Below are 26302 nucleotides of genomic sequence, written 5' to 3'. Positions count from 1 at the left end.
GAAGAAGGCTGGTTTGCAAAGTTAAAATATATATTTATATATATATATTCACAATATCATCACACTATTCTTAATGGGCATACAGTAATCACCAATGGGGTAATGTCACACTAAATAATCTCTTTAATCATACGGAGTAACAATGAGCGAAAACCATGCAGCACAGAAATGATACTTTTGGGTGTATATTCAAATCAAAAAGCAATGTGGTTACTCTTTCCCCCTGCGCACCTCTCAACCCCCCAATATGCAATGTAGAGATATAGGAGGAGAGAAAACAGGTTTCAGGAGTGGAGAATTAAAGCAAATATCTCAATCCCAATTTCCCTCCAGCAAACACAAGAGAGAAACAGAACTGATTGGCAAACTGTCAAAATGGTTTTAAAGTTGGCTTTGAATGGAATGGGTAAAAACACTAAAAATGGGCTAAATCACAGAAATTGTTGAAATACTAATGGGAGCCGCTTTATCTGGTTGCAGACAAACACTAGCAATGATTTCAGAGCAATAAGCAATGGGAAATCTTAATTTTGTGGTCGGGTGCAATGAAAAGCTATTTTACATGTTATAGATTTTGCCAAAACGAAAAATTTGCGGCAAACTTTTCCGTGCACGGTAATCGCAATTGTGGGAATACTATAAGGATTTGGGATGAGGTTTTGGGTTCTCTGGAAAGCTTAGGATGTTAGCTACAAGCAGACACTTAAAATTTAAAGTTTCTAGCATGAAAATGGAAGAAGTTATGAACGTTTTCGTGGAGGTCATTTTTTTTAGATAGAGTCAAATTATAAAAGATGCACTTTTAAAAAGACAAACAGGATTTCTTACACTAGGGATGGACTATGAAGAAACAAACTACACGACAGCACAGCCACCAGCCCAGGGTGTCTCTGGATGGTTTTTGCCTGCTGAGACGCTCGCCTTCTTCAGATGAAATATATATCAGCGCAAAGATTGGTTTAACACTACTAGTACAGAAGATAATAGGGATGAGATAGAGAGTTCAGGCAGTTCAAAAATTATTCTAACAATGCAGTTCTGGATATCATAGAGGATGGGTTTGGATAGGGATGACTATGGACAATACATAGGCTAGTGACAGTCCTATACTAAGGATACTCACTATGGGTTTAGACAGAACCGTCAGGGATTCAGGTCAGTCAAGATTTCTGAACAGGAATTCTGCCTGGCACACCGGACTGGACAGCAAGGTGCTCTGGTCTGCAATCAGCTGGGTGCTCTGGTCACGGCACGGTAGGACTGGACTGGATCTGCAATGGCTCTGGTTCACAGCTATCTGGTCACAGCACGGCTCTACTGGGCTGGGTCTTTGGATTCTGGCAATGATTCTTAGCAGGAAAGCAGTACAGCACAGCCAGGCTGTTCTTTGGTTCCCCTTAGATGTCTGGGGTAAATTCTGGTTTCTGGAATTTTAAGGTCTAGCTGAGAATGGTTCAGCTATGGAAATGGACCTTTCTGCTTGCCAAGTTTCTGGAGTATGGACTCTTGCAAAGTGCTCCGCCAGCAATCCTCAGCTGTCTCTATTTATACATTTGATAAAGGGGTGTGTATGCTGAATTATCCTAGGCGCACCCCCTACGTTGGTTATAGGCTAGAATCTTTCCTCTCCCTTGATTGAAGGAGAAAACAGTGTGTCACCATGATGCTGTGATTTTATGAGCCATGGAATCCTCTCCTTGGCTTTTGAACATGAAATCTACTTTTCATATAATACATATTTACAATTTTACAAACTTTATAACAATAGCATATCTAGATCACATATTTTGTGGAGGAAGTATTCTTCCAAGCCCCGTCTCTGTAGGATCTTGGGTCTGGATTTGACAGAATTTCGCACTTTTTGTCCGGGACACAATCTCTAGTTTGTCCAAAATTTGTACACATGTGCGCATTGCATATGGGCGTAAGTGTGTGAGGTTTCATGCTTCTGACATCAATACATTTGGTATAAAACCACAATTTCTACAGTTCCGTCCCAGAGCATAGTATAGAGTTCTGGCTCCTCTTAAAATGTGCTGCAAAAATATAGGTTCAGAAGTCCGGGGTTTATATATTTTTTTCCAATTGTCCACAATAAATTATCAGTCTTATTAGAAATCTGCTTTTTGTCCATTTGTGAATCAACAAAATTGTCTGTCCCCGCCTCCTTTTCCTTCTTGGAACTTCAGCAGCAATCTCTGCCTACTTCCTTCTGGCAGAGGCCCTTCACACTCCTTCCTGATTAGCATCTCCATGCCTGGGAGGAAGCCCATTGTGCTCTTCCCAGAGCAGCCCCAGTGCCCCTCCCCTCTTAATCAACACCTGGATGTGAGTTCCTGGCCCAGAGAGCAGAAGGGAGGTGCCTTGCCCAGTGGGGGAAGTTGTTTTGTAGTTTTGGCTTGAATCAGGCTTACTTTAAAATGCAGTTTTGTTACATTTTTCTTTGTTGAAAATAAACTTTTTAATTTTAAAACAACATCTAGAGCACTGATTCCAGGCTCTAAACCTTGAAGTTTAAATAGTTACAACCTAGTTTGCTCTTGATAACAGGTCTCTTAGATTTAAGACATTAGATCTTAATGGTACAAATTTACAGTTTAAATGAAGGCTTTTGAAACAGTCACAGGCGGCCGCTGGTACGGCGCCCAGATTTTGACAGCTTTCGCCAGCAGGCAAACTGGATGTGGATGTTTTTGTGACCAATTCAGCTTTCCAGGATCTTGCAATTCCACAATGCTTTCTTGACTTCAGTAAAATGTGACACCCAACAAGAAAATTGGATGTTTGTGGGTGTTTGGGACCAGCATTCTGTATTTTTAGCAACCAAGAAAATATTTAACTGCAAGATTTCGGATTTCTTTCAGCAAGCACTGCTTTTCATCTGTGCTCCATTTTTACATGTTGGGCAGCCCAATGACATGTTTCAGAAGTGCGGTCTCCATTCCATCACGGACAACATGCATGGTAGATTTGGCAGCCATCTTTTTGTGCTTGGTAGAAGGCAATTTCCTTAGGTTTTGGCGCGCATGGGATTTTCGCGACCATTTTGAAGCTGCTGGTACCACCAGCACACAGTGAAGCCGCAGGCAGAGCAGAGTGGGTTAAAACATCCCTCAAGACTGATAGAAAAGGTGGTGAATGGAGTCGGGGGCACTATATTCCCTAAATCAGCAGTGCTATATCCTCTAAAATTAGCACACGGAGTGGGACATTATATACCCAAGTCTATGGAGAGTGAGATTAGAGACACAGGGTTGGGGGCTAAGACCAGTGTGGCAGTGGGCAGGCTCTCTGCATGTCCCAAAGAACCACATACCGGGTACTCAGGTAGGAGGGTGGGGGGACTTCTATCAGATGTATCCAAGTATGGGTGGGATACCTACCTGCATTGCCCAAAGTAGGGCACCAAGCAGACAAGACCCCTTGGAAAAGAGGGGGGAACTACACACCTGCCCACTGCGGAGACCCTCAGATCCCTGAGTACTTAATGGGTCTAACCATCGCCGGGGATCCATCTTACAATCCTAGGAGGTGATGTAACAAATACACTGCTAGCAAGTGATTCCCAGGGTACCAGGAGACTGGGCTCCACTAAGGAAGGATGTGCACGGGGAATACTTAACTCCATGAAACTATGAGTGACTTTGTTGGGCACAGTTCTGAGAGAGATTTCCTAAGGGCATTGTTTCATGACTAAGGCCTGGACTTTTGAACTCAGGACCGAAGGTTCATCTAGAACTGAGGATGCACAGTAATGTTGACCCATCCTGATAGTGTTTATGCCTTTTCACCGTCCCTTTTTTTGTTCTACCTACCGTGACAGGCAATCGTCCACCCCTTCTCCTTATTCAAGCAGTGAACTTCACTTCTGATATTTGTGTTTTGATTTTTGTAAGAGAAAGCCTCAATATCCAACATGGGTAAGATGCTCAAGATGCTAAACTGTCCAACACTCCCTCTCCCACTTCCAACAGGAGTGAAACAGACATTTGCACTCCACCTTGAATGGGGGTGGAGGAAAACAAAGGAGAGAGATGGAACACATCAGCATTAAAACCCTATAAAATTAGGATCCTGTGTTTCTACCAATCCCATTTTCTTTGGGGACTAGCAGTATGAACATTTATTTTTACAATGGCAATGTTGGCATATAGCGTTGATTCAAGCCTCATGATTTGCTCAGTCACAAGCAACATGATAATGTTTTTCACAGAGGCAATACTGGCAATTTATTGTTGATTCAGGTCTTAATATATTTTTTTGTTCAAGCATGAACATCATGTGTTTTATGCTGACAGTACTGGCATATATTCTTGAGACATGACTTGAATTTTGTTTGGCACAGCCAGCATGATAATATGTTGTGAAATTCTTATGTATACTTTTGATGCCCTGGCATCTATGAGTATTTCATGAATTATTCTTTACAGAACTGAATGTACATGTGATGGCTTCTCACCCACATTTTCTGAAATGTGTGCTGTGAAAGGCACAATTTTGGCAATATGTGGTGGGGGGAGCACTCCCTGAAGGACTAAACAGTTGGATCGAGGTTGCTCCTTGAGCACGTTTGGCCAGTTCAGGTAAAACATTTGCACTTTAGAAATTCACCATCTGCCACTGCATGTTAGGTTGTCCAGTTTGGACCCCATAGGCGCAACCCCTGACTTGAATTTAGTGAACATCATTTGAACTTCTTTGTTTGCTCCACAATTTGGCTGAGGTTGCTGTGATCGTGTTTGGAGTTTGTGAACAATTGTTCAGATCCTTGCGTCTTCTTCCACCAGTGCTGCCAAGGCTGTGCTTTGTTTTCCCTTTATAATGTATGGATGTTTCTAATATATACAGTTCTCAATTATATGTCTTGGAAGATGTAGCCTCTCTGTGGTTGCCTGGCGGGCATACATATGCAAGCAGAAAGCAGTGAGAGGTTCATTCAAATAGTATCCAATGATCTTGCGCTTGTTCATTTAGAATGGTCCAAAGGAGCAAATGTTCCTTTCCCCCAGATGAATCTATATTGCTTCTGCAGAGCCAGAACCCATGCATGAGGCCAACGAGCAGTCTGACCGGTTCTGATAACCTGCAGTGAGGTAATACTTCCTCCTCACCTGCCGAGGAAATTCTCCCAGTCTTCGCAATATGACCCTTAAGACACTGCAAACCCTGGGGTCGTTCTTGTGCCATGTTCCATGAGGTCCTGTCCTTGTGCATTGGCCCCGAAGGCAGTGCCAGGCAGGACAGCCAGGGATGTCCTATACTCTAACCCAGGCTCATTTCCCAGAACAACACAGGGACCAGGAACATCCAACAGCGACTTCTCCCGAGGCACTTTGCAGAGCACCGTTCCCAGTGATTGCCCTGTCTCACCTACCCCAGACCACTGAAACACCCATCACTTCCTAGCTCACAGGGGCCGAAGCCTCCAGAGGTCAGTCCCTTCAATATTTTAGATATATTGCCTGTATACCCCCGCAATCCAGTCTTGAAGGAGCATTAGAGTTCTGCTTAGCTTGTTCAGGGATACTGTTGAAAACTCACCATCAGATCCTGTCACTGGAGGGGATCCGCAACCGCCATCCCAGGGGCAGAGTGGGTTGCAGAAGTAGTCAGCCAACTATTGGGTTTGAAGAGTCGATTTCTGGGGCTGAAACATGGCTCATACATGCTTGATGTGAATGCCTCTCCCCTCCTAACAGCGTCTATTCTCAGAGGGGGACTGCAGCCATGCAGGATAACAGGAACATTGGGGGAATTGTAATTGTTTATCTATAATACGCTTAATACCCAGAGGTTTCTAAGCAGCAGACCCGGGGATCGAACCTGCGTTGCACCGCGTCCTCTTAATTCCAAGGCAAGCGTTGCCCCTGAGCTATCCTCCAGAGACAATATTGCAGCTTTCTCAAAAAGTGTCCATCTTGATCATCGGCATACTGGCACCCCCAGATGATATAGGGGTTATATGTGCTTGGAATACCCAGTGTGTAATTATGGCAATTGCTCTGAAAGTGCACATGGTGGATTTGACCACGATTTGCCACGTTGGGTGCTTCAAGTGCATTTCGGAATGAAAGAGGTTTTTGCATTAGGATGTGTAATAGATGTGCTGGTGCAATTGCATTGTTGAAGGATTGATCTGTCATTTATTTTCATACTGTATTCCACTTGCAAATGCGGCAACATGCTTTGTCTCACTTCATGTACCTTTGCAATACATTTGCAGTATATGCACCGAGACCAATTGGAATTTGATTCAAAGAGAGATCTGTGAATTTGTCTCCTCCTGGTTGCTTGAGCAGAGAAGAAGGTGGGTCATAGGAGAAACCCTTTAAGTCCGTCATTGATTTAAAGCAAATGCGGCCCAACCTTCTTCCCATGGAATCCTATTCCTTCTCAAAATCCCGGTGGCCTTGAGCAAACCATGGAAGAGTTGTGACACAGAATGCAATTCCCCCACTGTGCACCTTAAGCTACAAGCTGCATATACACAGCAAGGTTGTTTGTGCATGGGCCCGAAACTGGATGCTGTTTCTGTAATGGCACAGTTTGCTTCAGGATGGGCCTGGTGTAGGGGTAGCCCAGGAAGCAGAGAGCAGTGGTAGGGCCCAGCAAAGCATTAGCCTGGCTTCCATCATGCATTTCTGGGAGGCTGGAAGTTATCTATAAGGAAGGCTGTGCCTGTCCATGTCCACAATAAAGATTAAGCCTGAATATTACCTGTATCCCCTGTACGCCCGGTCATTGTTGATCACATAGGTTCAGGCTTTGTTGTAACTTGTATGATGATGTTGCTCATCTTGAAGGCACTGAAACAGATGTGGGGTTCTGGGCCCCACAAGTGCCGCACCACTCCCCTAAGTAATGTTAACAACCTATAAGGTTATGGAACTCCATAGTGACCGCCAGTATCCGTTTCATGTATATTGGGGGTATTTGTATTCCTTATTATCCATGGCCACACTATGCCATTCACTTTCATACCTGGTCTCTTGCATACTACAATGTAAGAGATCTTCCATTTGCTGATCCATATAATCAATATAGAATGTGTTTGGAATTGAAAAAGCAAAAATGCAGCTTTTAATATATTGCAGAAAAATAGATCAAGCAGTTTAATAAAATGTATCGAACGTTTTTTTCATTTTGTGTTTTAAAATAAGTAATGACATGCAGATTTTTGCTTACATGTGTTAGACTCCAGCAGGGCACAAATTAAACATTCTACTACACAAAGTTTCTTGTCAATTAATGGCCGTAAAGTGACAGAGAAAACCATTCTACAAGCAAGGGCTTTGAAAAGCGCTTTTCACGGCTTTAAGTGGTGCAGTGACAGCTGGAATTCTCTCTGCTGGCTCACCAGGAAACATTGTGGTGTCACAACTGAAGCGTGAGAACTGATTACAGAGCAGTTGTGATGCAGTTTTCTTATTACAGATCAGTTGTGATGCCACAACTAGCCTGTAATAACATTATTTCGAGGCTTTTATACAGATATTGCAGGCTGCCATGTATTATATAATAATTAAGTTAATTCCATTTGTTTACAGGAAGTCTGTCCACTTCGGATTATGACGAGTCATCTGAAGCCGATGTTCTGCCCATTCAAACAGTCCCACCAGGAATTTCCACAGATAACAGACAAACAGATGATTATGCTCTTCTCACTCCCTGGATCAAGGACTCTGAAGGTTTTCCATCTGGATTTGCAGAGAGTACACCCAGTCTTGAAGTGCCTACAACACAGAATAGCAGTAGAGAATACACTGATACAGACATTAATACCATCTTGATGTTTGGCATTCCTGCCCTGGCATTGGTTCTATTGGTCATTTTCATCATTGTCGTAGTGAAGTGCTGCCATCGGAAAACATTTAAGCCAGGCAAGTAATACTTCGGTTGATTTTTCAGACCAAGTTGAAAATCCATGTTGAGTGTGGAGTGCATTCCCAAAAGGACTCCTCTATAAAAAAGCTCAATTTAGCATCTCATTGCTTTGTTCGAAACCTGATACTATAAGGAAGGAACTCTTATTTGGAATTCCAAAATCCTGATCCATGAAGGTGTCAGAGATTAAATGGAGACCATTTCTTGTTGGTTTGCACTTGTGTTTAGGCAGTGTAAGGGTGCAGAAGGAGGAGACTGACACACAGGTGGCACGATTGTTGGAAAACACTTTTATTATACCAGAAAATAAAGAGAACACAGCGTCAGAATGCCAGTGCAAACCAATAGTCCACCGCCCTGTGACAGAAACCCTGGCTTTGTCCCTTACACTAAATACTAAACTAAAAAAGGAGTGGATCTTCTTGGTTCAAAAGAATGACTCCCTTCTTCTCGACTGTGGTGTGGTACCTTTGCCCGGGGGAATGACTCCCCCAGATCTCAATTCCTTTTGCAGGCACAACACAGAGTTCCAATTTGTAATGCTAACAGCAGCTAAGTTCTCAGTTCAAGTTCGCAAGGTAAGGTTTCGGCTGAAACATCAATATTCCTTATTGCCCATAGTTTCTTTACTATTGGGTTCCTGAAGAATGTCTCCCCTCTCCAGGTGTCTTATTCTCCAAGGTTTCACAATGCCTGGGGCGGTATCCCCCTTCTCCTGGGCGAAAAACACACAAAAGTTCAAAATAGTTCTCCTTGTCAGATAAAGGGAATAGCATCCTTTGGCAGGTTACAATGTAAACAGGTAAAGTTCCACACAATCAGGGGGAAATACTCCCTTCCCCTGGTCTTGACTACCTACCAGGAGAATGATTCCCTTCTCCTGTTATCTTGAATCTTGAATTTGGGCCATCTTGTTTACTAGGAGAGTGCCTCCCTTCTCCTAGTATCTTGCCAGTACAACACAATAAGGGAAAATTACTCCTTTTCCCCGATTTCGGTTAGCAAGAGAATGACTCCCTTCTCTTTGTAACTTTTCAACTGCCAGCACAGTCCTCTCTCTCACTTCAGCTTCAAACACAAAGTTCTAACTTCTCTTCTTTGATTGGGGTTCACTTGGTAACTTTCCTTTTACCAAGTACTGCAACAAGGAAGATGATTCGTGCTGTGTGCGTATGTTGGGTCCCAGACCCTGTTTTTTCTTGCTGTTCGATTCAGCCCACTTGATTCCCTCTCCTGGCAAGTAAGGCTGCTAGGAAAGACACCTCACTTCCAGGTTTGGGTCCTAGACCCCTGGTTCTCTCCTTTTTATGTTCCCCTCCCGTGGCTCACTCTCCCACCAAGTATGGATGCAAAGGAGATGCCCCGCTTCTCGTTGGGGGTCCTCAACCCTTGTTTCTCTCCTTCTTATGCTCGACTCCCTTGGCTCGTCTTCCCATCAAATACTGATGTGAGCGAGATTGCTCACTTCTCGTTCTGGGTCCCAGACCCCTCTCTTGTGGTCAGTGGCTTTTGTGACGCCACTGGGACGAGGATGCACTCCTCTGCAGCAGAGCCTTTTTGCCGCCTGCCCTGTGTCCCTTACTGGGCCTCCTGATCACCCCTGTACCTGCTACTGAGGTTGGGTAGCTCTCTGGTACTTCCTGGGATCAGGCGTCCTCACAGTAGCACTGGCATCCCTTCTCGTCGGCTGCTCAGGTCTGCGATTCTTTTTTGCCTTCCAGCTCCCTGTGATCGCGCCACAACACGATTCGATTCCTCAGGACGGGCAGGGAGATTGCTTCTTGCGTGACCTCCTCAGGACCTCCACGGCTGCTTGCCTTGGTTTACCACTCAGCCTGGTTATGCTTTCTTGCACGTAATTTGAAACTCCCGGGTTCGTCGCGGGCTGAAGGAGAAGACAACCAACCCTTTTAAAGTTTCCTTTTTATTTTGGAAACTCCACCCTGGCGCATTGTCCACACATGCAGTGACAGCTGACTAGTCAATCCTTACTCCTCCTAGTGTCCACAACGTCCCAGTACCAGGGTCAGGCAAATCCACAGGGCTTTTAAGGATATTCTTCGTTCCAGTAACTTCATCTGTACAGATATTACAAAAGTACATAGACCTAGTGTTAGGAGTCAGAAATGAAAGCCAGACACAAAGTTGCCATGTTTTTGGTTAAAGACTTGAATTAAATTAATTAGGTTGAAAAAATGCCTCGCTGTCCCTGCACTAAGAGGCGTTTCTCTATCTATAACCAAAAATGAAGGACCTGCCTGTGTCAGGATGTCAGAAATCAAAAGCCATCCTTGTGTCCAAAACCTCTATCCTGACCCTCACACTACAAACAAAATAATTAGGTGAAAGGGGAAATGTCTTTAACCTGACGCTTGCAAAATGTGTTGTTAAATAAAATAGCACAACTCCAACGTAAATGTTTTCTAAGATGAAAAGACCTTGGTTCCAGAAGGGGCTTCCCTTGCCCTGGATTCTGCAATGGTGTAACAATGTCTCTTGGACTGTTACTCACCACGGAACAGGCCCGGGGCGGCGCCCAGATGGCTTCAAGGCAACCAGGCAGAACAGGGAGGTAACTTCCTTGGATTACAACTCCTAAGCCTGGGTTCTCCCAGAACCCTGGCCTCCTCAAGTCGAGGGAACTCTTCTTTAAGATACACCCCTCTGCTGTTATAGTTTAGACAGACAGAAGGGTTGATCACATAAAAGAGCGGGGAACACGCGCACCGCCAACCAATGCTGTAAAAGGTAAAAAAACAGATTAGTATCAAAGGCCCAGTAACCTAGAATAAACAGTCACAAAAAGCACTCTGTAATACCTTAAACTGTTGGCGTATATGGCGTGTGACTAGGGACCTAAAGAAAACCAAGAGGACCTGATTAACCCCCCTAATTCTAGAACTTACAGGTATGGTGGTTTTAGAGGAAAAAGGAACAAGCTTACCACAGAGAACTCGAGACGAAGTCAAGCAATGAGGAAAGTCCAGAAATAACAACGGTATGGATAAAATATCAAAAGGGAAATGTTAGTATAGGAAACTCCCCGGGTGGCACGAGGGTCGCACTAGTCACGGGTTGGTGCACTGTACTGCAAAGCGTTCGTGAGTGCACATGCTGTATTTCTGGAAGGTTTGCAATTAGAGTTCCCTTGAGGGTTGTTGATGGACGTTGAGTTGGAACTGATGAGTTGTAACAAGCTGAGTTGTATGTGTGAAATGCATGTGAGCCCCTAGACTGATATAGACCAGGTTACGGATTGCATTCAGTTTGGTTGGAGATATGTAACGTAGCCTCCGTAGTGTAAAGCAGTTTTTAAGGGATTAGACTTACCGGGTAGTATGCAGCATATGCGGAGTGTGGCTCCTGGAATGAAGTGCAAGGAAGAGGGCAGCCCTCTGATGTAGACTTTGGAAGGCATACCCAGCGGATGAGCACCAGGCAGCAGGAAGTCCTTCAGAAGCGGGAAGTTCTTCAGAATCTGGAAGTACTTTGGGAAGCTGCAGATGGAAAACGGCAAACCGAAGTAAGCCGGAGAAGTCCGTGTAACGTTCCAAGTCGTCTTTAGCCAGACATCAACACGGTACAACAGGGGTAGGCAATAGCAAGTCGGGATATGGGTAGCCGCGGTCAAAGATCATAGAATCAAATATCGTGGAATTCAAAAGTGGCAAGTTAACGCTGCAAATAGAAGCAGCTAGTCAACGCAGGAACAGCGTTTTAAAGCTGATGCGGAAAGCGGGGTCTACGGGCCCGCGTTACGGGTAGGATCAGCTGACGCCTCACGTGACTTGACATACGAGTCCGTCCCATGGAGAACAGAGCTAATACCTGTCTCCAAGGCAACCGCCAACACTGCCAGATCAGAGCAACCAAGCGACGGGCTGAATGATGTAAACACCTGCCGGTAGAAGGCTAATGAAGACCCCTAGGTGTAACATGGACTAACAGTTCTTTGTGTCTTCCTTGGCCTACAACAATCCTGTTAGGTATAAAGCTGTTTAGTTCTTCTTCAACAAAAGTTCTTTCTTTGTTCAGCAAACACTGCCTTGTCTTGTTCTTTCTCATCGGTTTGCAATTCGCCTGGTATATTCCCCTGCCAGGTCTCTTCATGCACTTCCAATTGCCTGGAGTACTGTCCTGCCAGGACTTCTTATATGCTTGAAGCTTCCTGGTATACTCTCCTGCCAGGATTTCTCTTGCACTCACAACTGCCTGGGTTATGCTTGCCAGGACTTCACTTCTTTTGCTTTCAACTGCCTGGTGAATGCTTGCCAAGACTTTCTCATATGTTACAGTTCCTCTTTAAGACCAAGTAGTATATACTCCTCTTGGCTTGGCATAGCTACTTGGTCTCATTCAAGTTTCCCCCACATTTACATTCACTTCTTATTGGGGTTCAAGTTTGCACTCTGCCTTTTCTCTCAATTTACACAATCCTTGTAGTTTTTTACTTTCTGTAAATTTACACTGTTCAAAAGTCTCTTTGGCACGGTTACCGAAATGCCCCGGGGTCCCCACTCTGCTCTGGAGGACTCACCGGCTCTGTGTGGTGTCTTCAGTATTGCCCGCGCTTACATGGCATTCCCCTGCTGCTTGATCTGCTGCGATGCAGCTGCGATGTTTCTCCAGCCACGCTCACGGCTCTGGCTCCTGCACACTGGCTTCTCTTCGGCTCCCGTTAAGGACTGCCCTGCTTTTCTTGGATGCTGGATGCCCAGGGTTCCTCTCACGGTTCCCAGCGTCTCCACTGCCCACCTCTCCCACACCACATTTCAGTTCTCTTCTGCTGGCAAGCTCCTTCACAGCACCACGCTGGCTCATGCCTCCTGCTTCTAAACATTGGTTCTTGCCTCCAAACCTCGGCCCGCCGTTGCTGGAGAAGCCACATCTTCTCTCCAGCTGCTGCTGCTGCTGCTTTGGTTACAATTTGTAAAAATCCTGCATGCAAGTGTCTGCCTCCAACAACTAGCACGCTCATTACTCTTGTTGCTCTGCATCAATAACTTCATCCTCCTAGTGTCAGTACTCATGTGGTGTAGGAATTGAAGTCCATTGATGGTTTCTGATGTTTAGCGTTCGGAAACTCGTTCTCGCTAATTCCACATGACAAATCAGTTCCAAAAAAAGGAGAACTGGAGCTTGTGATTTTTAGACCAGAAATGGCAGGTTGGTCTGAATGATATGGGGAAAAAGGTTGTTTACTTTCTCTAAAGATATATGGCAATAGGCCATTCAGGTGTTGGGTATCAAGGGGTCTTCTTCATGGGCAAAATGGGGATGCCATGTTTCATCCAATGAAGTCATGACATCTCCTCGGTAGTTGTCTCCTCCCATGTGATCCTCCCTCTGTTAGGATACTTACTTCGGGTAGACGCTTCCGATCCTGGCGGTTATACCCTAGATTTCGGCTGGCGGGTGGATTGGTTTCCCGACGGTCATCCGTGCTCGTTACTAAGAGACGCGGATGCACGCCGGGGAGACCGGACATTGGCAGCATGGACTTGCGTGTCAAGCCTCGTTCTGCTGTCAAGGGACGTCGGCGCATGCGCAGTGCGGCATGCGCTTCTAGCCTCGGTTCCATGCCGAGAGCTTCTTATTGCGCTCGAGTACAGGAGCGAATCGCGTCTTAACGCGGTTCGTTCCTGACTTGCCGCTGCGCTCACCTATCTGTTTGTTCCTGTTCCTGCCAATTGCCCTGGGTCCGGGTTCCCTGCTATCTGGTGGCCTGCCTTGACTTCCAGTCCCTGTGTCTTCCTGGTGTTCCGTTCCCCTTTGGGATTCCCTGACCTCTGGGGCCCTTTTTCTCTTCTCCCAGATTTCCCTTGGGGCCTCCTCCCTTGGATTCCCAGTCCTTCCAGGTTTTTTGGTTTCCCTTGGATTCCTCCCCCTTGAGTCCCGGCCATCCCCTTCTGGTCCCAGTTTCCCTTCAGTACCAGTCTTCCCAGGGGCTCCAGTCTTCCTTGGACTCTCAACTCCCCCTTGTTTTGTTTTCTCCCATGATTCTCTGCCTGTGTCTCTGGGCCGGGGTACCAGCTCCTGTTTACTGCTGTTTTCTCATCTGAGCTCCTGGATCCTTCTGGCCATCCCTCTGTGCGACATCTTATGGACTGAGTACTACTGGCAAGTTTCATCGTATCACTTGGAGTATCCTTCTTCAGTCTTCAGATCTGGACATTCCTGAATCATCACCTTCCCTGTCAGTGCTTGCACTGTCCTGGCGTCACGATAATCCGCAGGGAAGTGTTTCCGTGGCGTCAGGAGCGGATCCCCATCCATACCTGTTCTATCAGGGCTAGGTGGAGGTTGCTTCCTTACGTCATCTTTTCTTCATTCGACTTCCTGCAGCAACAGTCTGGCTTTTCCAGTTCGGCCGTCTTCTGGAAATACAGGTACGCTACGTTCACGCGACGTCCACCTTAACACCCTCACGTAGTCACCCCCAGGGTCAGGATCTGGTAGCGGCTGCTGTCCCCTGGCCACATTTGAGGAGGTCACCTCCAGGTAATCTGTGATGACTCCATTGGAATCATCACACTAGCCTGTTTGTGGGAGTGTGTGTTAACAGAGGGGTCCAATGACTCAGGCAGTGTGTAGGGTTTGGGTGTAGGGTGTACATACCGCATTCTCCTGAGATGTTCTCCCTTGTCCCCAGAGGAGAAGTCTCCTCCTATTAGATCCTCCCACTGAGTACCACTGCCGGGGGGACTATCGGGTAGCAGCCTCACTACCCTGGCCTCATGGTAAAGGGCTCCCCCCTGGAGAGAAGTGATGACACCTCAGGGTACGTCACAACAGTCAATTCCAATCCCTCTTGATGCAACACGGTTGTTCTCTGTTGTGGAACTGCCCGATGATTGCAGTTCAGGGCGAATGGTGTTGTTTGTGCTATCCGAATATAACAGTGCCAAGACAGTCCCCCCCTGCATCTGAACCAGCACTCAAAAGGTTTCTTCAAGCAGGTCTCAGCGGGAATACATATGGCGAGAAGGGGAGCACATTCTGAAAGTCTTTTTTGCACTCTTCCCTCATAGAGTTGATTTCAACAAAGGAGTAAGACCTGACTTCTGGTGCCTGGGGAGAGGGCACATATTCTCACCACACATAATAGGCACACAACATTTCCTCAGGCTTTCTCTTGCTGCTATAGGGGAGGTCAACATCTTCTTCCTCTTCAGATGATTGCTGTAAGACTACTGCCCTCAGTTGCTCTGTTTCCCCCAGGGTGGGTCCTTCATCCTCCTCTGAAAGCTTTTCCTGCTGCAGTGAAAATGGTTTGATTTGCATCTCCGAATACACCCTGGACTGGCCCCTACTCCCCTGCAGTACGTAGCAGTATCTCCTTGATCTCATGTAGATCTTCTTGTGTCAGACTCTCAGTCCCCTGCTAACTCTTTCCCCTAGGTTCTCCTTGCGATTAGCCCTCCTGCCATATCGCTGACCCTATCAAGTTGACCATCAGCCCTTTGCCTTCAGAGTTTGGCAAGCACAGCCCCAGGTCTCCAGTCTCTTCTTGAACCTGGTTGGGACTAACCCTTTGCTGGGGTGCAAGGTTAGCCGCTCCGCATTGTCCTCTATCGAGGAATCAGTTGCTACTTGGTGGGCACTCTTGTCTCCTCCACTCTTGGACCCCTTTTCAGGGTCTCTTTTTGAATATGGTGCTCTCTGGGGCTGGGCTTGTTCTTCAGGCTCCTCCATATTACTGTAGCACCCCATGGCCTCTGCTGCATCCTCACCTGTCACCAGTGGTAAACCTTGTGCAAGTCTTCCTTATAATCCTTTAGATCATCTTGAGGAGGTTCTGCTTGCCAAGAAGATGTTGCATCATCATTGGCGCTACTGGATCCCAAAGATTGGCCCCAACAATCTTCATAACCCAGGGTGTCTTTCTCTCTCTCTCTCTCTCTCTCTCTCTCTCTCTCTCTCTCTCTCTCTCTCTCTCTCTCTCTCTCTCTCTCTCTCTCTCTCTCTCTCTCTCTCTCTCTCTCTCTCTCTTTCTCTCTCTCTATCTCTCTCTCTATCTCTCTTTCTCACTCTCTATTTCTCTCTTTGGCCCTTATGGTATCCCATCAATACTAGCTGACTGGCTCTTCCTCTGGATCTGGATAGGGGTAGACATTGATCAGCAAGACATGGACGTTGTTACAGTGCTCTGCTGAGATGACCAATTTAATCAGCTGGTAGGCTAGCACCGGAAGGTCGCACTGGGTTGGGGAGAAATAACTGATACTGTTTCCTGGCAGGTGTACCCTCTCCTTTTCGGGGACCAAGTAGTTTCAGACTGCAAACATTGTAAGCCTTTTCCCATGGGTTTCTTCGGTTTAGTGGGCATGCCCAATGGGTCAGTGCATCGAAGATCGAATCCAGATCCCTGCACATCTCTGATTGTGTTAAGCTGGGGTTAGTGTCTAGGACTGGCTTCTGCTCTTGTATCCCCATTTCTCAATCTGTTCTTTTCCTAGGGGAGGTGTGCCCCTGGTGTACCCCTGGTCTCCCCATTGTAGGTGGCCTCTGTATTGGGGCTTAAACAATTCCACGATGACACCGCTTCTGACACTTTGCTCAAAGAACCTCTTGTCAATGGCCAACAGTTTTAACTCTTTATTCTAAAAATAGTTATATGCAATTCAATGTGGGTTCCCAGACTGGGGGTGATACCTACACCTCACTGTGACATACAAGTGGACTCCTATTTTCCTACCCCAGGCTTTCCTATTTCACCACAACAATTTTAAATATTGTTAGACTACCGCCAGATTACCCTACTGACTGGGTCTATCCCTTTCCCTTAGGGAGGCCTAAAGCTAAGGGCCTTATCAACCTCTCTCCCACTGAGACTTCTTAAAGGACCTAACTGTGTAGTCTACTTCTCTTGTCACTTCTCCTTATGGCTGACCCCATAACTTTTCTCACTCACTTGTCTCAAACCACTCCCCTGTACCTTTCTATCACTCACCTGGTCTTACCTCTCTCTCTCTTTCATCTCTATCCACAAGCTCTGTGCAGTGCACTCTTCCTGCCTCTCCCTCTATCTTTCTAGCTGTATTTCTCCTACCTCTGCCCTCCAACTCCCTCCTGGTCTTCCTTGTCCCCAACACTGCTCACTCCGAACATTACACCTGCCTACTGTTACTTCCATCTCTCTCTCTCTCTCTCTCTCTCTCTCTCTCTCTCATTCTCTCTCTATCTCTCTCTCTCTCACTCTCTCCCTCCCTCTCTCCCTCTCCCTCTCTCTCCATCTCTCTTTCCCTCTCTCTCTCTCTCTCTTTCACACACACACACCACCCCCACTTCTTAACTTCCCCCTTCCCTGTACGTTTCCTCCAGACAATTTCTCACTTATTCACAAACAACTCAATGGGTACCTTCCTCTCAGACCCAGCACATTATCTTCACTCTCTCACAGCACTGCAGCAGTCTCCTTACAATCCCTCACCTGCTACACCCTCCTCACTGGTCTCTTGGTCCATCAACTTTGCTCTGAACCTCAGCCAAACACCTTTCACTCTCCTCTGTACCTCCTGCCCTTTTATGGCTCAACCTTCCCTGTTATGGAGTTTCATTCAGCCCTCATCGACCCTCTACATCACCTGATCCCCTTGGCCAATCTCTAGCCGAGCTACTCTCTTAGGGCCCGGGCTTCCCCGTGAAGTCTTTAAGAACGTTTCCAGTATTGTCCCCTTCTCAGTCTCCATTTTGTGTTGGTAGCTATGTGCTCAGGCTGCTTGTTTTGCCTGTCATTCTCTTCAAGTGTGGGCAAGTTCTTTTTTCCAGCCAGGGTTGGATAGGATTTCAGGGTCTCCTCTGTTTCTCCGTAGTCTTCTTCCAGTCTCAGTCTGCTTTCTGTTATCCCAACATTCCCCTGGGATCCGTTTGGAGTTGATGGGTCGAGTTCTGGGTGTGTCATTCCTCTTGCGGAGAGAAACTCATAGTCCTTTCCATTTCTGGTTACAACTCCGTTCCTACTGTGCTTGTCTGGGATTTCCTGGTTGCTTCCATGTACATTCTGGTACTGGCATTTATGGTGTTCTGCTAGTTTGTCTTGTTCCTTTGGAGCCAGGATTTCTGTCAGGTGTTCATAGCTCCTCATGTTTTCTGAAAAGGAAGAAAAAGAGACCTGGCTAGGACAGAGGCTGATATGTATGTTGGCAAGGACAGTGGTACCAATTTACCAACAAATATCCAAACACTCTGGAGAGCGAAGGACTGGCTCTGGCTGTATGCTGATAGGCTGCCTAGCCCAGGTTGAGAAGGGTCCCTATGCCCCACAAAGAGGGTCGTATCAATGACCATGTCATAGGATGTACACCTTTGAGGATGGAGTGTCTTTTCGTAACAAGGTATGAACATCCTTTTATGATAATTGTCTATGCAAACTATGTTAGGATGAGGAAAAGTATAATGTGTCAGGGACCTTAGCCTCCATTATGTTCCCCAATTTAACGTGGTTTAGTGCTGTCATGTTCTAATCAGTGTGTTATTTAGGAAGCAACATTATAGACACGTGCAAAATATGATGTATGGGGCTAGGGTATGGTATGGTAATGTTTATTTGTAAAGCGCCTATACACAAGACAGGTGTTTCAAGGTGCTCAAGGAGGAGGAAACAGGAGAAAAACAACAGTGATTCAGGGCCCTTGAGTTTCTGAACGATAACCATTCTGCCAGGCAGAGTAAGTGCATATAATACAATTTACAGTGTAGATAATGAAAAATAGGTCTGGCGATGATTCTGATGTTTTTCCAAGAGCATAGAAGGGTCACCATGTGGGAGGGGAGACAGGGAGGAAAGGATAGACGACATTCAAGGCATGGTACGTTCAAATCGTGCAAGTGCACAGACGGTATGGGAGAGGTGAGTGGGAGGTGGACAAGTGCAGGGGGGGAATCCAGATGCGCCCGGTTGGTCAGAAACTGGCCAAGTGCTGAGAGATGCCATTCTCGATGGGTAATTGACCGAGTGCAGTAGCATGAGGAAGTGCAGGCCGTGAGGCAAGTGCTGGAGGCCTGGCGAGGGTGCTGGGGACCTGTGAGACGCTGGGGTACTCACGGTGGCCAGTCGACATGCTGTGTGGAAAAGGAGGGAGATAGGGAATAGAGCGGAGAGGGAGGTTAGCAGGGTAGAGGCAGAGAGAAGGAAGAGGAATGACTTTCAGGAGTTCCCAGAACTTAACGAAATCAGGCTCAAGACGGAGGGCGGCAGGGAGGTAGAAGTATAGAAAAGAGAGGAGTCGAAAGTATGCAGATTGCAGGAAGCAAATAATTAAGGTAAACATTGCACTCATCTCTGTGTGTTCATTTATGTTAAGATGACACCTCAACTTCGCCACTCATGCCTTTTTCAGCCACTGCAGCATGCAATGCTCCTGCAGTTAATAACAGCATGGAAGCTAGGCCAGTGGATTGCCAGTGGAGTGTGTTCCATCTTGACCTAGTGTGTTTGGAACAGAGGAGCGTGCGTGCTCTTTTTGCATTGCTATTTCACCTGCCATTCGCTCTCTGATCTGGGATGCATGTGAACATTTCCTCCATGGCTTGTCCTCCGCATTGTGGTAGGTGAGAGTTTTGCTGCCATTATTCTTTTATTCAAAGAGTGCCACAACATTAGTCTGCAAACCTTCTCCTCACAGAAACATCGGATTCAGTACATAAGGTTCACATTGTGGCCTTATGTCATACACCAGGAATTGGGGCGTTAATTAAGACAATCCTGCTTAATGAGTCGCTGGTGAATAGCTTCAATTGAACTTGATTGCTCTTAAGTGTTTGCCTACCCCCCATGATCTGTGCACACACATGTTGCTAAACCTATGTTATGATTTAACATTCATATTCATCAGATCATTTTAAATGGCCTTTGGGAATCTGGTGTGCTACACTGCATTGCAGCAGTGAAGGTCTAGTCATAGATGCTGAAGATACAATGTCTGGCAATAATAGTTCTATGTCCACTGTGGTTGTATCTAGGGCAAAATGCTATGCTCTAAATGCTCTTTCCCTACCACTAATCTTGCTCTCTGACATTACTGAATCAAGCAGTCCTTGTCCCAGGTGGCTAAAATGGATGCATAACTTTGTTGTTCTCATCTCGTGTTTCCAGGATCTCTGTATGAATTAACTTGCAATAGTATAGGGATGCCGAATGGGGAATGGCTAGTCATGCACTTGCCTCCCCTTTTACCTTTTTCAGCACACCCCCCTCTCTTACTCCACTGTACACTCCAATTCAATCAAACCCTGTTCAGGTCCCAGCCATACCCACACCCTCGTTTGTGGTACGTACCAGCTCTCTTCTCCAAGGTCAAACTTATACTGCCCATCCAGACCCTGAGAAAATAGATACTTTGACCCTAGATCCTGCTTTGAAAAATGTATTTGAATTGCTCTTGTTCCTGGGCATAGTGGGATATTGTGCCAGACACATCCAGAACTTTACAACAATCAGTGCCCACTGCATTTCCTGACTCTTCAGGGTCAGTTGTTCATCTGGTCTGAATATGGAGCATCAGAATGCTTTTTCTCAAAATGAAGTCTTGCATTGCCAGTGCAAGATCTGTGCGCTGAAATGGCAGTGCATATCAAACCAGAAGGTTTGGGAGCATTTTAACAGATGGAGTCTGACTGATACAGACAGAATAGAACTTTCTCATAAGCGGAGAAGAGCTTGAAAGTAGTGCAAGCATGTGAGCTCCTTCATCTCTTTGAATATGGAAAAAAGGTTCACCTTGATAATTGATCACCAGGCACTTCTCACGATTCACGGAAATCCAAGAGTGAAGATGCCTCCCCGAATAGAAAGATGGGGGCATTTGTTTACAAAACTACCACTTCAAAATTGTTCGCATACCATAACACAGCTGGATTTCTTTCTTGTCATACACTTCCTTTCAAAACAAGTGGTCTGTCAATAGCAATAATAAAATACAGTGTGCCAAAAAAAGAGGCCCCTTGCTCTTTCTTTGGGTACACAGCTCACACAGGTTATATATTTTCAAAAACTCAAAACGGTGGTGCTACATTGATGACCACATCCAAACCTGTGGTGTCCCTCAACTCAGAAGATGTGAAGACTGATTCCCAGTGAGCTTTCCATAACAATTGATGGTCTCCTTCTACGTGACAACAGGATTGCTATACCAACTGCAGTGAGTCAGAAACTGGTTGCTATTGCTCATGAAGGTCACAGAGGAATTGCGTCCACCAACCATCTTATGAGGCAAAAGGTTTGATTTCTGGAAGACATCCTGAAGCACTGTCAAATGTATCAATGCATCATAAAGAAGATATCTCCTAAGACATTAAACATGTCGCCACTTCTTGCAAACATGAAAAAAGTGTCAGTTTATTTCTTCTGTCATTTACAGAGTGGTGGTCATTACATTCTACCTGTAATGAATTAATGTTTGAGATAACCCAAAATATACGGCATTCCTTCGACAGTGGTTGCCTCTGATTTCTGCTCTGGTGAAAATATTTAGGGTTTATGGTATGCCACCTGTTCTAAAGACTGAGAATGGATCTCCAGTAGTAGTAGGAGGGGGTCCCCTTTTGCACAAGTTAAAATTTTGACAGGTGATCAGGCCCCCTGCTTCCGGTCTTAGTGCCTGCCTTGGAGTTTATATGCAATGTACATTGGATATAAAGCATTTTCTAATTTACATCAGTTTTGATATAAAGTGAATATAAATGTTATATGACATCTATATATAGATGGGAGCGGGTGGGAGCGGTGCTCAACGATTTTGCTCGGTAGACCGCCAAGAGCTAATTGAGGTCTGAAAAAAGGGACTGTGAACTTAGGGTTTTTGCAGGGTGACACAGTGATGACATCACAGAATGGTTCCACCCCGCTGTGATAGGAAGAGGATATACATTTTATATCAAATTGATAACCCCCTCTAAGTTGCTGATAGCAATTGTATTGAACCCCAATCATTTTTATATACATTTTATATATTTCAAGAATCCCAAGAATGTTTGCTATACATTTTTATCTAAAGGGACAGCCCTAAGGCTATCATGGCGGGGCTTACAACCCGGATACATAGACTTTGTGAAAGGCCTGGGAAACACGGGTGCTCTTTCAGCTTCCCAGGGGCTATTCAGGAAATGATGATTATGAACAGCTACAGTTACGAGGAGGGGAAAACACCCCCTGGAAGTTCCGGGGGTTCTGAGGATAGTTATACCCCTTATTGTCTAATGGGGGTGATAAACTGGAAGTTGCGCTGGACTTGATGGCGGAACACGAGGCCGGTGAGCTCTGTGAGAACAAGTCTACACTCTCTGTCGGTAGTGAGCCGCCATTCGCTGTTACGGTTATGGGGCGCTCTGTTGGAGACTGTGTTCAAAACATTAAGGAGCATGTGCCCATAGCAGTTGCTAATCTGAAAATGGCAACCTGGAATGGTGATGATGTGGTTCTGGAGCAGCCACTAGGTGTGGTATGCACTGAAGACAGTGCATATGAATCTATGGTTCTGTAGGCGACCATGACACCAGGGAGTGACTTTGCCCCACTGGCGTATTGGGAAAAACAGGGGTCCAACCGCCCTGGCTATCTGAAGGCCTGTTATCCGGTGGTTATATTTTAAAGCAAGTGCTTGTATTTTGAGGGGCATAAGAACTAACTATAGTTATAACCATGCGTCTCTGTTTTGTTTACAGCCTCTAACCGATAAAGTGGATGGCGTAGAGGAGAGTGAGGCTTTAATGTGCTTGCTGCTGAAACCAATTTGAAGACCAAGGGGATCGCGATAATAGCTTGTATAAGGCTTGTGTTTTGTCAATGGAGACCAATAGCATTAAAGATGACACGATCACATCGGCTGGGACATGGATTGATATTCTGTCCATACACATACAAGGTTTTACAGCCATAGTGGTGAAAACGTGTTTAAAACTACACTTTCACAGATGGTGCGCAGGACATAAAATTGATGACCCTCGACAGGATGGTCATGAGTGTGTGCAAATATCTTATATTGATAATTTGCTATGTAAAATATGCCACATGTTGAAATGATGCAAGTGACACAGCCGCTAACACAGTTAAGGGTTGGCATAGGGACTGAACGATGCGTATCTAAAACATTATGGGCTATGCAATTGGCAAGTCCTTTTGAAAATGAAGCAGTTTAGACATGGTGTGTGTTAGAAGCATTATTGAGAAAACAGTTTGCAAGTGGGGGATAAAGTATATCAAAGACGGTATAATAAAAAATGAACACCTGTTGGAAAGTGATCAATATAATGAGAAACCTGCCATTGGATGTGTACAATGATTACTGCTGGATTTACTTAAGGAGCATTTGAGTATTATATGTCCAAGGCTGCTGTGCTATCTGGAAGCGCCAACGGAGATATACAGAACGGAATGTAACAATCTTTTATGTATCGCAAACATATGTGTCCACACCAGCCACCCGCTAGTGGACAGCTACTGGCCAAAGCACCACAAAAGGTTTATTTACGATGTAAGGTCGCGGTGGGCCCCTAATTGCTATTGGAGGCAGCCAACCTGCAACAGAGTTTTCGATGGGTTAAAGGGCACTGGCTGTTTGACAGGGAACTTTATTAATTTTTGCCAACTGTAACTGTTTCTCTATTATGTATGTTTGCTTATCCATGATGTGAATGACAGTGGGCCTGATCACGAGTTGGGCGTTAGCCCTTAAATGCGGATGTAACAGTGTTACCACTGCATTTAAGTGCTGGCCCTAGCACAAGTCTGCTGTGTTTACCCCCAGCTTGGCGCAATTACTGACCAGCGGTATTGCTGTGCTGTAATTGCACTGGACCCAATGGGGAATGGGGACTTACAGTTAGCACCCACTCGTGATCCCGCGGTAAAATCGCTGGATGGGTGGGCGCTAATGCTAATACATTTGGGTGGTATCCCATTTGGGATACCGCCCAACTTGTGATCAGGCTCAGTGTGTCTATGGAGTAATTGATGATACATCGGAATCTGTAGCCGATAGGATCATCGTGCAGCATCTGATAAACCAAACTATTGTGAATAAAATCTGAAAAGAAATCACTGCCTTAAATGTTCATAAAAATGTGTTGTTTAAAATACACAGTCGCGTCTTTATGTTCAATGGTTATGGGGGTGAACATGCATGAAGTTGTTGGAAATATGCTAAGACTAACAGAGCTTGTGGCAACATCTGTGAAAATAAAAAAGACAGCATCTGGAACAGCAACAGAGTTCTACTCTGTCTCTTAACTAACAACGGGTGATTAAAAACATAGAAACTGTTTCTGTAAAAAATGGTGGCCCCCTTCACAGCCCAGCGTTACACTTCTGAATAAAATAACATTTTTTTAAAACCAACAAGCGATGGGTGTTATTATACATAATAAAAAGAAACACGTAATAAAGAACCAGAACGTTTTATGATTTTGAACTAATATTTTATTTATAAAAAGGTATATTTAATACATAAAGGAAAAAAAGGTTATGCACTAACAGTTCAATGCAGAGAGGAAAAAAGTTATAAGTGTAAAAGCAATGTAATGTAAAAGGAAAAATTAAACATGCACATTCAAATACCCAACTCTCCGACACTCAGCTAGGACGGATGAGTCACCTGTGTGGCATAGATGATTTACAGGTCGGGAGATGTCAGTGGCGCTACGGAATAGTTTGGGATGGGTAAGAGATTAACACCCAAAATATTGAATAGCGATAGGGATGTGTCAATCTGCCCGGTGCCAGCGTTTCTTTATGAAACAGAACACTTAGCGTCTTTTGTAGAGTGACTGTGCTAATTTCACATAGTTTTTTTATCGTATACTATACCCGGATTTGTAATGATGATAGACTGTGGGGTGAAAACGCGGCTTCATGTACAAAGGATTGCACCAGATCTTACAAACTGTCAAAAAGTTTGTCAGTGTTGTTAACGTTCAGTGTTATACCTTTTACCTTCATACTGACAGCCCACAGCCACGTGCAATAGAGTGCATGTTTTGCGACCCATGGATACAAACTCTACAATGTATTCACCGGGAGCTAGCTCCAAAGTTAGATCCCCTAGATAATCGCCAATGGGCGGTGTAAGGAAGTCATGGTGGCAACAGTAAAGACAGACTCAAGTGATCACAGTTCAAGGGTATTTATTAAACAGTAAATGTCGGGTGGAAAAATGCCTAACCCAAACCCTATCTAAAATGGGAGCAAGATTCGACCTTAAAATGAAAATAAGGAAGTCCTTGTGGCGTGTTGTCAAAATGAAAGGGCCTATACTAAGAAAAACCTATTGCCAATCCTTACTCTAAATATTTAAGAAAAAGTGTGAGATAATGTTCTCAATAAAGAAATAAGTACTTACAAAATAATAAGTCAGGATGTGATTGCTAGGGGTCTCCCTTCCCCACGTTTTGGGTCTTTGTGGAGTGTAAGTGGGACACCGAAGGGTGAGACGCTGTATTCCCTTCCTTATAACACATTTTCCCCATCCTTTGTGGTCCCTCTCAAATTGCTGAAGGTCTCAGATAGTATACATTACAAGAAAGGGAGTCCCAGAACAAATTCATTTTGGAACTTACATTTGGCCAGATCACTGCTTGTGGGAAACAGGGTTTTAAAAGTGTTTGTGTGGATGTCCAAAATTGTGCATGCTAGGAAAGTAATTTCTAATGAGTAAGAACTTTGTTTTGTCTAAAAATGTTGCATGTTAGGAATCCGAGTCCAACAGACCAATAATGTTTTTTTGTCAAACTATGCTTCATGTTGGGAAATAGAGCCCCTAAACTCTAAGGAATGTCATTTGTGAAACAAAACTGATGCTGTGAAAAAATCAGAACATCTTAGAACCGTCCTTTGTGAAACAAAGATTTAGGCTGGGAAGGAGAGTCCGAAAGTCTAGGAGTTGTTTTTGGGCCAACAAGATTGCATGCTGGGAAAGACAATTTGAAACTACAGAATTGTTCTCTTGTCTAAGGTCCCCCAATAGTTCTGTCGACTGGACTCACAAATCTAAAGATTCCTTGTTCGGCAAAGTCAAGAGGCTTATAACAGACAGGAAAAGACTGATTTCAGTTATTGAGCTCAGATGAGGCGGAAGGCCAATACTGCTTTCTCTTGGTGCTGAAAAGACAGTTGGCTATAGTAAGTGGCCATTACTTTGGGGGCCAACATAACATAATGGATGCAAGCAATGCATTCTGAGCTAGTAGCCATGGACCAACTCAACCAAGTCACAGCTGAACCCTTTGCTTTGGATGATGTAGGAGACGGGTGCTGGTTTCATCCCACCATAGTAATGGAACCATTGGCAAGATCTAACCAGAGCAAACACTACATCAAAATAATGTACATTGGCAGGTGGGGGGGATACAAAATGAGTCTTTTTTATGGATGACTTCCTTTGATAGCTCACATGTCGGTAGCTCCCTTGAGGGATATTACCAG

General features: G+C 45.1%; 1 protein-coding gene across 6 annotated transcripts in view; it reads left to right on the top strand.

Moving 5' to 3' along the window:
• Window positions 1–26302, top strand: part of TMEM154 (transmembrane protein 154) — a 412939-nt gene that overhangs the window by 45627 nt on the left and 341010 nt on the right. For all 6 annotated transcript variants that reach the window (XR_011282263.1, XR_011282262.1, XM_069631286.1 and 3 more), the window contains exon 2: window positions 7548–7880. Coding sequence is in view for 4 of the 6 variants with exons in the window: in XM_069631286.1 (XP_069487387.1) it covers window positions 7548–7880 (333 nt within the window). In the remaining 2 variants the exon portion in view is untranslated. The remainder of the gene's footprint in view (window positions 1–7547; window positions 7881–26302) is intronic.

This window comes from Ambystoma mexicanum, chromosome 6q (genome assembly GCF_040938575.1).
Source record: "Ambystoma mexicanum isolate Mex_15411 chromosome 6q, UKY_AmexF1_1, whole genome shotgun sequence".
NCBI classification, from domain to species: domain Eukaryota; kingdom Metazoa; phylum Chordata; class Amphibia; order Caudata; family Ambystomatidae; genus Ambystoma; species Ambystoma mexicanum.
Note: the sequence above shows the minus strand (reverse complement) of the source record. Positions and strands in the feature narration are given on the sequence as shown.